General features: G+C 31.3%; 1 protein-coding gene across 2 annotated transcripts in view; it reads left to right on the plus strand.

Annotated features, from left to right (window-relative positions):
• LOC134263897 (uncharacterized) overlaps positions 1-14,087 on the plus strand; it is a 40,113-nt gene that overhangs the window by 486 nt on the left and 25,540 nt on the right. For both annotated transcript variants that reach the window (XM_062746265.1, XM_062746258.1), the window contains exons 2-5: positions 1-90; positions 1,592-1,905; positions 2,710-2,923; positions 3,132-3,299. The exon at positions 1-90 is cut by the window's left edge and continues 99 nt beyond it. In XM_062746265.1, coding sequence (XP_062602249.1) covers positions 1-90; positions 1,592-1,905; positions 2,710-2,923; positions 3,132-3,299 — 786 coding nt within the window. The remainder of the gene's footprint in view (positions 91-1,591; positions 1,906-2,709; positions 2,924-3,131; positions 3,300-14,087) is intronic.

Genomic DNA, 14,087 nt, shown 5'->3' on the forward strand with positions numbered 1-14,087 from the left:
TGGAAGGGACCACTTACACAATGACCATTGTTATGTCAAACGTTCAGATCCAGGCTTTTAATATACGGAATGGAAACCTCAGCACTGATGGTTAGATTTTTAATCCTCACATGCATGGATTATGGACTATAGAACGTGTTTAAAATTTGTCATTCATAGAACACTTTTCGTTGACTTATCGGTTTTCTAATTCTGTAAATAAATACATTAATTTCTTGCTTCTGATCAGAAACCAACGCAAAAAAAAATATCACCTAGATCTTAAAAATATTATTAAGAGTCAAATCAGCAAGCATTCAGCTATTAATGGAAAGAAAAAATAAGATTTTCAAGCCTTTTGTATCTAAATGATGTTAACTAGAAAAAGAAACATTCTTCAAATTATAGGTACTTTCCTAATAGGTATGGTACGCTTTTTAAGACTCTGGGTAAAAATTCTTTCAGAAATATTGCTATTCCTACAGTTTTGATCGGATAAATATTATTTTTTCTATTAAACATGAGTAGTTAGGCACCGGGAGAAGTGCTGGAGGCTTGTCCGAGACTTCTGGGTTAACAGCAATTCAATGAATCATATACATAGTCTTGTTTAAAACATAAATATTTCATATATGCATTGAAAGACCTACCTATATAGTAAATAAAATATATCATTTTAAAAGAAACAAAAAATTATAATAGAATAGGCATATGGTGCATTTGTAAAGGTACAGTATTTTTCATTATCAGACAGCAAAATATATTTGTCCCATTGCAAGAGGTGCAGTCCTCTGTCCCATCAGCTTACTCTATTTTAGTATTATACATTGGACAATAAAAATTCCCCGAAATATAATTTATAAATATAATTGGAATTTATCTGGAAGATAAATGCTATAACTTATGTCGTTGGTCTTAGTGAAGTAAATACTCGTATTATTTTCTATTTTATATGGTACTTCTTTCAGTGTCTGTAATGCTAATTGTATGACAACGGAACCCAATCAGTCAACCATAGAACCATCAGTATCTAATGTAATATTTTTGTCATTGAATGCAACAACAGAAAAAACAACACATCTGTGCCCCACCTTTCCCTAAGCTCCCCAATACCCTATCGAAAATGCTATAATAATCAATAGTTAACTTTCGTTTACTTTAGTTAACTATAGTATTAATTTGAAAGTAAAACGTTGGAACTTTGACTTACTATAGTTAAAACTTTGATTTACTATATGTAAAACTTTTGAAACTTTGCTCTACTATAGTAAAAACTATGGATTTGCTATACTGAAAAGTTTGGAATTTTGAAAACTTTTAGAATTTTGATTAACCATAATTAAAACTGTGGAACTTTGTTTTACTAAAGTGAAAACTTTGGAACTTTGGAACTTTGATTTACTTTAGTTAACTTTAGTTTGTATCTATGATTATGAGATGACTACCTAAGTTTTTGGAACTTGTGTTCAATTTTTTTGACATTTCGACAATAAAATATGTTCAAAACAAATAGTTTACAATAGTATTTTCGTAAGGGACACCCCTAAGTCAAGATACGGGGTCTTGGGCAAATGAAATATTTTTAATTTATTCTATACTACACATATTTCAGTGTTTGTGTGTAGTGCTGATCAGATGAAATCTACAGAACAAGAGACAACAAAAGCAGCCTCGGAACCCACTCAACCCACAACAGAACCATCAGCAACAACTGTTGTATCAACAGAACAAACAACATTTGGACCATCTAATGTCACGACAGAGGGCCCCACCACTGCACTCATAACAGTCTCTCCCACAACTCCTCCTGCTCTTCCATTCCCCAACACGTCCATATATGAAGTCATGGAAAATTCTAAAGCCTGTCTCATCATGGCAGGAAGCTTCCAGCTTAAAGTGACTTATATGACAAAGGAGAATAGAACTGTAAGATTTTGTTTGCATCTTACAATCAAAATGGCATTATACGGACATTCAAATTTCAATTGACCCATCAGGACATGTTAACTGCATGTGTACCCTTTTTAAGTATTGTTGTATATGAAGCTGGAGAAATAAGCACAACTCTCTTTCTTATTAGCTACAGAACTGTAGTCTTATGGTTTTTGAACTTTTATAGGCCATTCATATTTTAGATTCATATGGTCAAATACAAAAATATTTGTTCTGCCTCTTTTTTAATAGCTATGTTCCGTGTTAATACAAATCATTCGCTTTCCTTCTCAAAGAGCTAGATATTGTCAAAAAGAGCAACATACTGTGATTAAAATTAAATACATGTATGAGAAATTTTTACCACATCTCCGGCAAAAAAAATCTTTTGCACAGTAAACTTTCATGCATAGGCATATTTTCCACAATGTTGTACAAACTATCTACTCTCCAATTCGAAATGTAATGGCATTACAGATGGATTATTTAAAAGAACATGTAGGTCCTTATTGGGTAAAGTTTTTCTCAGATCATGTTCCGTCCTCTTTACAAAGGTTGAATAATGTTGAGGTTTACGAGTAAATATTTTATAAGAATGTACCATAAATAATGATTATCATATGTTGATATTCACTGACTCAAATAAAAACCTCCATTAGAATAAAAATGAAATGAAAATGAGATGAATTAGATCCAATTTACGGCACTTCTCTTCTTGTTTAAGTTCTGAACAAAAACAGGTTTACTACTAAAGGTACATCTTTAAATTGAAGTAAGTCTTCTTTATATTAATTACAGGTCAGTTTGATTGTGGATGTTCCGGCTAGCAGTGATGTCACAGTCGGTGGAACATGTGCCAGTGGAAATGACACTGAATCCAGTCTCACCATCACCCCGAAAGATGGAGGAATTCAATCCTTAACATTTAATTTTACAATCATGGATGGCAAATCTTACCTGTATTCGTGGTCTGCTGGTGTTTATCTTACAAAGTTCCCTGATGTCATTAAGTGTAACTATTAAAAAAAATTATAAGAACTTTCGTTATGAATTACATGTAGACTGTGTGAATTTATCGCTATTTCTATATTAACTATATGTAATAGAGTAACTTCTTCTTTGCGAATTTCAGGATTGAGTTATGACTTGTCAAAAATATTAAAAATGTAGTTGTACATTGTATCATGAAGTTGCATTGCTTTTGTACGGTCCGATTACAGCTGAGTTAATCCACAGTGTGAATGGTACACCAGTGGAGCTGTCGAGTCCTAAATTGTATTATAAGTGTATAAAAGGAGGGGCTTTCTCAGATGATATCCTGGCCTTTATGTTCAGGGAGTTTCAAGTACAGGCATTCAATGTGGAGGACGGAAAGTTTTCAGGAAATGGTATTTGATTTTACAAACACAAATTTGATTGTTTCTATAATATATGTTTTCTCGTTTAAATGGTATTAAAAAATGAAAAAAAAATTATACGTAAAAAGTGTTACTGTAAAAGCCCTATTAGGATAAAACTAAGATTTTCTCTGTAGACTTTAGTTCCACTTTCTTGAATGTATATCAAAGGAAAAGAAAAATAGCAATATACTTGAAATTTTACAACAACATTAAAAAGAATGATGATCCTTGATTTAGTAGAGCAAGATTGCGATCAAATTAAATTTGAAGGGGTTAATTTTAAAAAGAATTTCACAGAAATTTCTAATTTTAGTAACCATGTCAACAAAGCTTACTTATGTTAGTATTCAAGGCAACAAAATTCAGTAAAATCAGATGTCAAAATATATAAATATGAATCTTAGTGTTGTCTTCTTATCAAAACAGAAAAATGAGTAGCATTTTGAAAGTATTTCACAGAAATTTCTATTGTACCAGGATTTTTCATCAGAAACTCAAACCGATATACAAAATTAAATATCTAATGCCTGTTTACAAGGAGATTTTAATTTACAGTAAATTAATGTGAAGTAAACTAATGCGAATTAAATTGCGTTCACACGAGAGCTAAAGCAAATTAAACTCATTCGAATTATTTTTTTTCTTTAACAAGCATCAGTAAGGCTATCCTAATGTCATTTGTAAATCACGTCATGTATGCAGAGCAGATCTATTTTACATAACAATTCATAGTGACTGTATAAATTTCTGTGATTAACAAAGTTTTCTTTTATTTTTCAATCAAAAATAACAGAGACACCAAAATCTAATCACCGATATGTGGCCTATTACTTTATTCTGGCCTTACACTTACGTCAAAATTTAATTCGCATTACCTTTGCCAAACGTTTAAACGGAGGTAATGTTAAGTAATTTAATGCGCAGAAAATTAATTTGAATTAAGAGTAACTCGTATTTAATTCTCCGTGTGAACGCGGTTCAAATTGTATTCGCAGTACCTTTTGTTTAATTCGAATTAAACTCTCCATGTGAACAGGTCATAATATTCATCGATATCAAAAGCTAATTAACAGAAATATGTTTTTATGTCCTGTATACAGGGAGACATTTAGAAAAACGATTTGCTTTATTTTCTGCATGGAATTTTAATAATTCAGAAAGGATGAATTTTAATTTCTTGCATCACTTCTAAATTTAAGGTGTACCGACCCTCTGATAAGACAGATAACTTTCAAAGTACAAAATATGAAATCAAAAGTACTCATAGTTTTCTTAATCAGATTTTCCGCCCTGATTAATTGCGTCCTCTGAGTAGTCAATTAGGAGAAATCTACATGTGATGGAAACATTACTTTCTATTTCTTTAGCCACTTTCTTCCTAGATGTTTTATCATATTTAACAATAAAACATTTAAATCTAACTTAAAAAAGCCTTATAGATTGAATAAGTTGTATCTTTTGAAGAACCATTTTGAAAACGGTTTAATGTTTTAAGTACTTAAAATAGGATTTTTCTTAGCATGACGTTTTTTTATCACATGAAGATATATTTAGAAGAAAGATAACTCCTCCTCACAGATGTATTTTTTCCCCTTAAAACCACATACAACATTGTGATTTACTGACTTAAGAAGCATCGCTTCATGATGTTATCTAACAAGATATTCATAGGTATGATACTAAGTGTTATTTTCATACATACCTCATATTTTAAATCTAATATTGTGATAATAAATCGTTACTCTTTATGTTCTTTATTTTGAAATTTATTCATATAATGATCTGGCATAAAAATGATTTCTGAGAAAATAAGCAGCGCTTCTTACTTCAAATTATTTTCCATGTGGCTGTAATGTTATTGGTGTTGATAAAAATCAATATTAGAAAATTTAAATTTTCTTAGTGAAATTCATGGCATCTTGTCTAATTCTTGACTCCATTTTATTTAAAAGAAGTTCTTTCCTTTTAAGAAGAATTCCAACATTTTCAGAATTCTCTAACAATGCCATCTTTCTACAGGTTTGCAAAATTAATCATATCATTATAAATAAAATGCTTTTTCTGCATCCAGTGTTTTGTCACTTTATTACATTAAGGGATCTTCACTATAATAAAATAAAACTTGACTGTTACTTCCTTTCGACCTTGCAGATTCTCAAAATATATCTGCTTTCACATATATTGTCATGTCCATTGTGTGTCTCCTCTAACAGTGATATGGACAATTGATCAAAAGGCTGGGGTTTTTTTTGCTAATAACTACATGTACATGTAGCAACCCAAGCTGATCACCGTGTGCCATTCAGAATTGAACAAGATTTCAATTCCATAATATTCCCACTTGCAAATAACAATATATGTTAAGATAGTTACTTTTTTACAGTACTTAGACTAATTACATCCCTTCTTAGATTTATCTATATTTTGTATATTTTAAGACAGAAAATAACGAATAATTTAATGAATAATATGAATTATTTCATTTAAATATATGGATTTGAGAAAATAACAAAGAAAAAAGTATTTCAAGAATATATAAGCACTTTTATATGTTGATTGTAGAACAGAAAATATATAGGTTTATCGGGGGGGGGGGGGGGGGAAAGCATTGTTGAATTTTAAAATTAACATTGTGATAAATGATTTAATTCACTTATTTTTTTTCAAATATTAGTAAAATGTCTGATTTATAATTCTAAAAAGTAATTATTAAAGACGATGAAGACAAATATAACTTCTTAAAATCGTTTATTTTTGATTTGGCGATTGTGGCCACGACCTACATAATACAATATATACTTTGTTAATCGTTATAACATAACTCCTTATAAACCTTATCCTTATAAACCTTATATCCTTATCCTTATAAACCTTATATCCTTATCCTTATAAACCTTATATCCTTATCCTTATACACTTTATATACTTATCTTTATAAACATTGTATCCTTAACCTTATAAAGTCCTGAAGTTTTGAATACTGACAACATTCAAGCTGGGACTGAATAGCAGATACTCAGCAGAATTTGTAAAAAAAAAAAAAAAAAAAAAAAAAAAAAAAAAAAAAAAAACCACTTGTATCATGAAAGGCGTCTCGAATAACCACCAAATGGTTGTCCGTTGAAAATGACAACCACCGCTAACGAAGTTAGGTGGAATGAAAGACTCAAAAATATGTGTAGGCGTGGGCACATCTTGAAGCTCATATTTAACCTTTTATAGAAAAACATATTCTTGTAAAGCCCTTTGTAAGTTGTATAGCAAAAAACAATTACCGATGTACGACAAGTGAACTCCATCACAACTAAACATTTCATTTGAATCCCAGGTAATCTCTGTGTATTTGATAAAGAACCCACCATTGACAGTAACTGAGTGATTCATAGAATTATTGAGTCTAACAGTAGCAAGATTTTGAGATTTGAGTTTGAACTAAAACGCCATGAAATTCTTGGCAAAATATTAGACCAACCAATTGTTGTGTTAGGGAGTAGCTAAGTTTTTTGAGTGTTGAACACATTTTGGACCGTAGTTGCAGCAATGGAATTTTACCCTATTGTAAAAAGTATGTATTGTTCCCTCCACAATGAATAATTAAAAGAGGTAAAGCCGCGAAGTGCAAAAATATGCCCTGTTACCAAAATGAATAAAATTTTATTGTGTGATAGGTTAGACTTTGTGGGTTATAACATAATTTATTTTTTTAATGATATCTTTTCCAGTTTTCTTTTTATAGTCGTTTGAAATTGGTATTGTTTTCAAGTAAAATCTACATGTATAACGTCATGACTTGTTACGTTATATATACACATGTGTACTGAAACGGTATGACGTTAACGTTATTCAAATGAAAGTAATTATACCTACATTATTGGAAGGGGGATCCGCTAAAATAAACCCTACCTAAGAATTTGAGAAATTTTATCAGAGGACTGTTAAGAAGTTTTGAATCATGAGATAAATACATGCAGCTATATAGCTAGTTTTTGCTTTGATTAAAACGTGTCTAAATGCTGTTATATTGTCCTGTTAAATCAAAAGCAACTTTTTAAAATGATACATTAAGAAAAAATAGGGGGAATTATTCACGGTTTAAATATTATTATAGCTGTATCCCAATATTGATTAATAAATAAAGTCACGCAAAAATGAATATTAAGTGTTCAATCCATTTTTTTGGGGGGGGGGGGTGTTGAAATTATAGTATTGGCAACAGAAGGCTTTTTTTATTAAGCGGTTGCTACTTGTGTGATCATTCAAAACACAAGGGTCGTGCGTAATTAACATTATGATTACCATGTGAATATACATGTATTTGTTGCCTATCCTGCGTAATTGTATTGACATTTTGTTTAAAATTATCCCTCGCACTTGCTGTACATATGGAAGGATATAATTTTGCCGACGTACCTTTACACGTTTTTAATCGTCAAGTGTTATCCCTTCGGTAGAAGCTCTAGGGTAGTGTGCATTGCTATGCATACTGGAAATTCATTCGAGATTCATAGTCAAAGACGTTTGACGGCACTTGTTTTGATAAACTGTAAATTAGTTACCAAATCTGTAACCACTTTATTTAAACCTCTTTAAACGCCAACAGATGAACAGGTGCGGATCCAGAATTTTTTTCCAGTCAAAAAAATATACAATCCAGAAATCTCTTCTCATGCAAAAAAAAAGGCAAACAAACACAACAAATCAACCACAAACCCCCAAATAAACAAAATAAACCCACATATCTCCTTTCCCATGTTTCGGATTGTTTCCCCCATTGTCTCAAGACACGGTCTGGAGTCTGCATACAGCTCTTTCCTCCAGAATGGGAGAGTACAGTGTATGGGCATTTTGGTCGTGGTTTAATTTGCGACGATGATTTTGTTTCCCATACATATAAACCATGACTTTTTATACAAACTCAGCACAGATTTCATGGTTACAGTGTCATCTAGGAGGGATCCAAGGTGATTTTTACTTAGTTTAGTATAGATATTTAAAACTCCGCAAATTCCAGTCTCTTCATTTTGATCTGCGCATAGATGAATACCGGGTATACAGACAAAGGAGGTAACATGTATAATTTACTAATTCAACGAATTCCTATCAAATCGCTATCGTCTCGGGGATAGAGAGAAAAAATGTGAAAATTACACATCCTACAGTTGTAAATACCAAGCTAACATATTCTAAAATTATGATCTATCAAGGCATCGAAATTACATGCACGAGATAATTCTGATATTCTGGGACACCCCATGAATTAAATAACTGCTGTCATTTTATATAATGTTTGATACCCCTTTTGATCGGAAACTGGAATATATGTAAGTCCGTTCAAGTGTAGATCAAGGCCAATTATATGTTATGCAGTTAAAGATCTATGTTAATTTTTTAACAATAAAGAAGATTAAAGATCACCCCCGCTGTTGTGATATGGAAAGCTATCGACCATGCAACAATTACAAAATCAATGTTGCTGATCAGCTGGGGAAATTTTTACAAATATAGAATATAGAAAATAAATTACCCTACCTGTTGATTATAATAATCATATGCAAGTATTTATGAATGAAAATGCCCACCCCCCCAAAACACTATCTAATATATTTATTTCACTTCATCAGTTTTTCACTTGTAAAAATTGATTTTTTTTCTCGATTGTGTATGTAGGTGTAATTTCTCTAGATTTGCCCTTGCATCTACCTCCAACTAACTGACGACCTGTAGCATAGATTACTTATGAAATATTCGGAAAACCTTTAGGCAAATATTTAAAGCAAATTGCAAAGGGACCGTTGCGAAAATATTTTATAAATACTGAATTCTAAGACACACCAATACGCTGACATATTTTTGTATTTTATATTTTTACCAAATGGAATTATAATTGTTTGAAATATATATATTGATGAAAATATCAGTATACAGTATACATATGTACATCGATATCCTCAGTGCGAAACTACGAACAGCATAATTAATAAGATTTTTGCTATTGAAGCAGGATGAAAATTTACTTTTCTACACCTGCGTAAAATTATCTCATCAGATTTTATTTAAAAGTAAAATAGATCGATGGCTGATATACGTATGTAAATTGAGGCTATAATATGTAACAGTGCTGACTCTACCTCTCGTAATATTATAAGGTACTTGAAATTGACATAATTATACTCATACAAGTTCAAGATTTTGTTTCGTGGAATTGCAGACAATTACAGTTGTAATATCTAAATCCTTCAGTTTCGTACATTATTTCTTTTTTTATTAATATTTTAGCAGCAAGCTAGCACAATATTATTCTGCTTGTATTACGAAGGACAGACGTGATTATGATATTCCCTGTTTTCACAGTGATGTGGATCCAGAAAAGGGGGGGGGGGGGGTTCCATTCTTTGAATTTACTAAAAAGAGTCCAAATTTTTGTTGTGCTTTTAAAAAAAGAATATTGCATTGAAAGGCTCATGTAGTAACATATGTAGAAATTCGATTGTGAAAACAAAATTGGATTTACGGGTTCGGAGATTTTAGATTTATTAAATTCTCCTTTCTTTGTCAAAAACTTTCAGGTACTAAGTTCATAATTTTTTCCCAGTCTGATGACTCTCCCACTTTTAAAACGATACTACATCTCTTGATCTATTTATCTTTCTGTAAGCGTACGTTAAAACAACTCTATTCCTCTTCAATCCCCCTTCTGAAAAAAATCTAGATCCGAGTCTGTTTCACTTAAGTATTTACAAGCTAATAATCTAGTAATCATGTTAAACAGTATTAATATTTGTCTTCAGAATAACAGTAGTAACCTATAATTAAATTAATTTAAACGAAGATAGTGTACAGCTTTAAAACGAAAACAGGCGATTGAAAGGGGGTGAAATTGGAGATAATAGAAATAGACCTCTGTTAATAATTTAATGATATCGAGTAAAGTCCAAATGATTCATCTTGAAAAAATCAATTATTTGAAAGAGCACCATCTAAAATAATTACAGTCTTTATGACGTCACAACTGACGTATATGTATTACTTTTCACGTCATGTTCAAAGACTGACGAAGAGAAATGTAACTTATATGTTTTTTGAGTTTTGAATTCAGATAATATAAATCGAAGATCATGCCTCTCCACAAATATCGTTTCAAACGAACTACTGACTATTTTTTTAATATATTGTGTGTAATTTTTATACAACTATTGTTATATAAACCAAATATTACCGAATGTTTAACAAAACTGGTGAATCTTTGCAACATCAAAATTTAAATGTAAAGTCATATTTCATATTGGCCACACGTATGAACAACGATTATATTAAGCGCGTAGATTCGTATCAGCAATATCTATACATATGGTAAGTATGAAAGTTGTTCTTGACTGTGGCCACACTTAATTTTGGAAAAATCTGTCGAAAAATAAGCATTTTTGAACGTTTTTATGAAACTGTCGCATCTTCAAGCCATCGCACGTGCCTAACAGCGCATTATTTAATAAAATGAGTTACGTATAGGGAAAAGAAGTATGTTGTCCTCTAATAATTAACGTATAATACCGGCCATGAATAGAAACTCAATTTTTGTGAAAAACACAGGGCCAAATGTGATGGTTCGTGGCTTTACCTCTTTCTGGAGGTGATTCATAACGTAACAAAAGTTTCATTTTTGGAATAAGTAAAACTATTTAATACATCCCTTTCCCTGCCAAAAAATTCTGTAATTTCTTCGTTTTAAACCTAAATCCACACCATCAAAGGAATTTCTTGCATAGTAGAATGCCTATTTAATAATTGAAGAACCAAAATTTAAAATAACCTATTCATTTCCTATATAAAAATTTAAAAATTAATCAAGGACATCACTAAATCCTAATATATACCTTTTGAAGGCACCTGAACTCCATCTACCTTGCTTTTTAGCTCACCTGACCCGAAGGCTCAAGTGAGCTTTTCTGATCAAAATTTGTCAGTTGTCTGTCGTTGTCGTCGTCGTCGTTGTCGTTAACTTTTCACATTTTCGACTTCTCAAGAACCACTGGGCCATTTTCAACCAAACTTGGCACAAAGTATCCTTTGGTAAGGGGATTGAAGTTTGTTCAAATGAAGGGCCACACCCGTGTTCAAGGGGAGATAATTGAGAAATAATGAAAATTTGATGGTATGTTTTGAAAAATCTTCTTCTCAAGAACCACTGTGCCAGAAAAAATGAAACTTATAGGGAAGCATCCTCAGGTAGTGTAAATTCAAGTTGTTCAAATCATGAATTACATAGAAATATATAGGAAAATTTTTAAAAATCTTCTTCTCGAGAACCACGGGCCAGGAAAGATGAAAATCATGTGGAGTCATCCTCAGGTAGTGTAAATTCAAGTTTGTTCAAATCATGACCTCTGGAGCCCCTTTCCCAAATTGTCAAAGTTTTTTGGAATATATAGGGAAAATCTTTAAAAATCTTCTCAGAACCACTACAAAATGAAACTCATGTGGAATCCTCAGTATTTTCATTTTTTTCTCAATTGGGGGTACATGTTCAAATTTTTAATAGATATATAGGAAAAATCTCTTTAAAAATTTGCTTGATTTGAACTATAAAAGGTAAATTTAACACCAATTCTGGGGCCAAAAAAAAGTTTTACATAGGAATAAATGGGAAAAATCTTTTGAAAATGCTGCAGGAAAAAAAAGAATAGCCTCAGGTAAGTTCAAGTTTGTACAAACAAACCGGGGTTAAATTTGTTAGGAATATAGAAAAATTTTAAAATCTTCTTTTGAAGAATGTGTTTTGTGATAGGAAGTCTACAATCTTTGGAATGTGTGCTGAACGGTTTAAAAGATACAGTTGCTTTGTATTTTTTATTAATCAAAATAGGACAGTCGGGACCGGGACTCGAATCCATGAAATTCCGATCAAGCTCTAGCGAATTCTTGTAAATGGGTGCAAAAGTAATTTACAAGAGATTTCTAAAACAACAATCTCACTGATCTGCCTTTTTCATAAGTTTCATTGGTAAATCTGTATTGATATTAAAAATATCCCTCGAAACAAGATTTTGTTTCTCGGAAAATTTATCTACCGTAAAAGGGTAATATCTAAACTTAACAAATTAACAGAAATGGAAAATGATATTTGTAATATTATTATCAGTAATGGCATGATAATCTAAGAATTAGTGTATATTTGCAAATTTAGTGTGTAGGAAAATCTCAGAAGGGGGAGGTTACAGCAACCATTTGACAGGTGTCTATCGGCTAAAAGGTGTTGAAAAAGGAAGTTTTTGTGATGAATTCATAGACATGAACGAAGGCTTAAATGTTATTCACTCAAATATAAATTTTTGGCAGTTATAAGGATATTTTTTTTATTATCATAAAAACGTTCTCTTTATGTATGATATTTCCTGTATTTAGGTAAAATGTAAGACATAGTCGTGTATTTCAAAGCAGAATGCATACATATATATGTAAGTTTAAATGTAAGTCTTTAAAACTAAGGGAATTGAATTTATATAGTTAAATTAAATTACTTTTCTTGCATATATGCAATGTTTTTGGATTTGTAAAAACAATAATAATTCAAAATTGAATGCAAATGGTTAAAATTGCTAAATTCGGGGGCCTCCCCACAAGTTTATGCGCAGCATTGTTAAGGCTGAAAAAAGTAGGCGGGGCTCAATTTATACGGGAAAAGTTAACTGTGACGTCACACTCTTTTATGTATTCCCACAGAAAATAAAATTAGCAAATTTTATGGCATTATAAACAACAATAAAACTTTTTATAAAAACAGTTAAATCCCATAATATATCATGAACTTGCCATTTTTCATGTGCTGTGAGAGGCAGATTTAGGAATTTTTTTAACAAAAACTTCATTTGCCTTTTAAACAACCTTTAATCATTTACATGTATATACTCCTCATTAAATAGATTAACATTTACTCATTTTTTGTGAAGCTGAAAAGCGTGACTTTATGAGTAAAAAAATCCATATCAGATACATTGATTGTGTTGCTACTATTAAGATATGCAATCAAATATATGATATCCCTTCTTACATTTGAGAGAAAAAATATCAGAAGACACAGATATAAGGTTTTATTATATAAAAAAGTAGGGGGTCAAGTTTCTATGCGTGGTTATGGACACATATCATGGTTTTCTTTGGAAAAAAAACCCACCCAAACAATAATTATACATTTATACTCCTCAATAGATTAACATTTACTCGATCATTGGGAAGCTGCAAGCCAAAAAAAAAAATCAGATACATTGATTGTGTTGCTACTATTAAGATATGCAATCAAATATATGTTGAAAAGGAGTAAAGTACATCCTCCCTTCTTACATTTGAAAGAAAAAAATCTCAGAAGACACAGAACTCAGATACAAGGTTTTATTATATAAAAAAGTAGGGGGTCAAATTTCTATGGGAGTCTTTTTTCAACGTATGTAAAGTCGTAGAAATACTGGTCTGGAAGGGTTTTCTACGGTCGAAAAATGACCCTACTTGTCGTAGAATATTGACCCCCTGGTCAATATTCTACGGAGGTAACTTTTCGTCGTTACACCTGCACTATCAGTGTAGAGATGAAGTTGGTCATAAGACAACAAATTAACAGTAATGAAATTTAAACTGCCATTAAACCTGTGTTTAAAATCTAACCACACAAGAAGGTCAGATTTCATTCCCTTTGTTACCCTAATGAAATGACTTTATTTTATTCCCCACATAGCATCAAAAAATCTTCTTTTAAAGGCCCAAGCAGTTGGAATAGCTTTAGCACAA

The sequence above is a fragment of the Saccostrea cucullata genome, unplaced genomic scaffold (genome assembly GCF_032062105.1).
Source record: "Saccostrea cucullata isolate Sc308-1 unplaced genomic scaffold, CSIRO_AGI_Scuc_v1 ctg1771, whole genome shotgun sequence".
In the NCBI taxonomy this organism is placed as follows: Eukaryota; Metazoa; Mollusca; class Bivalvia; order Ostreida; family Ostreidae; genus Saccostrea; species Saccostrea cuccullata.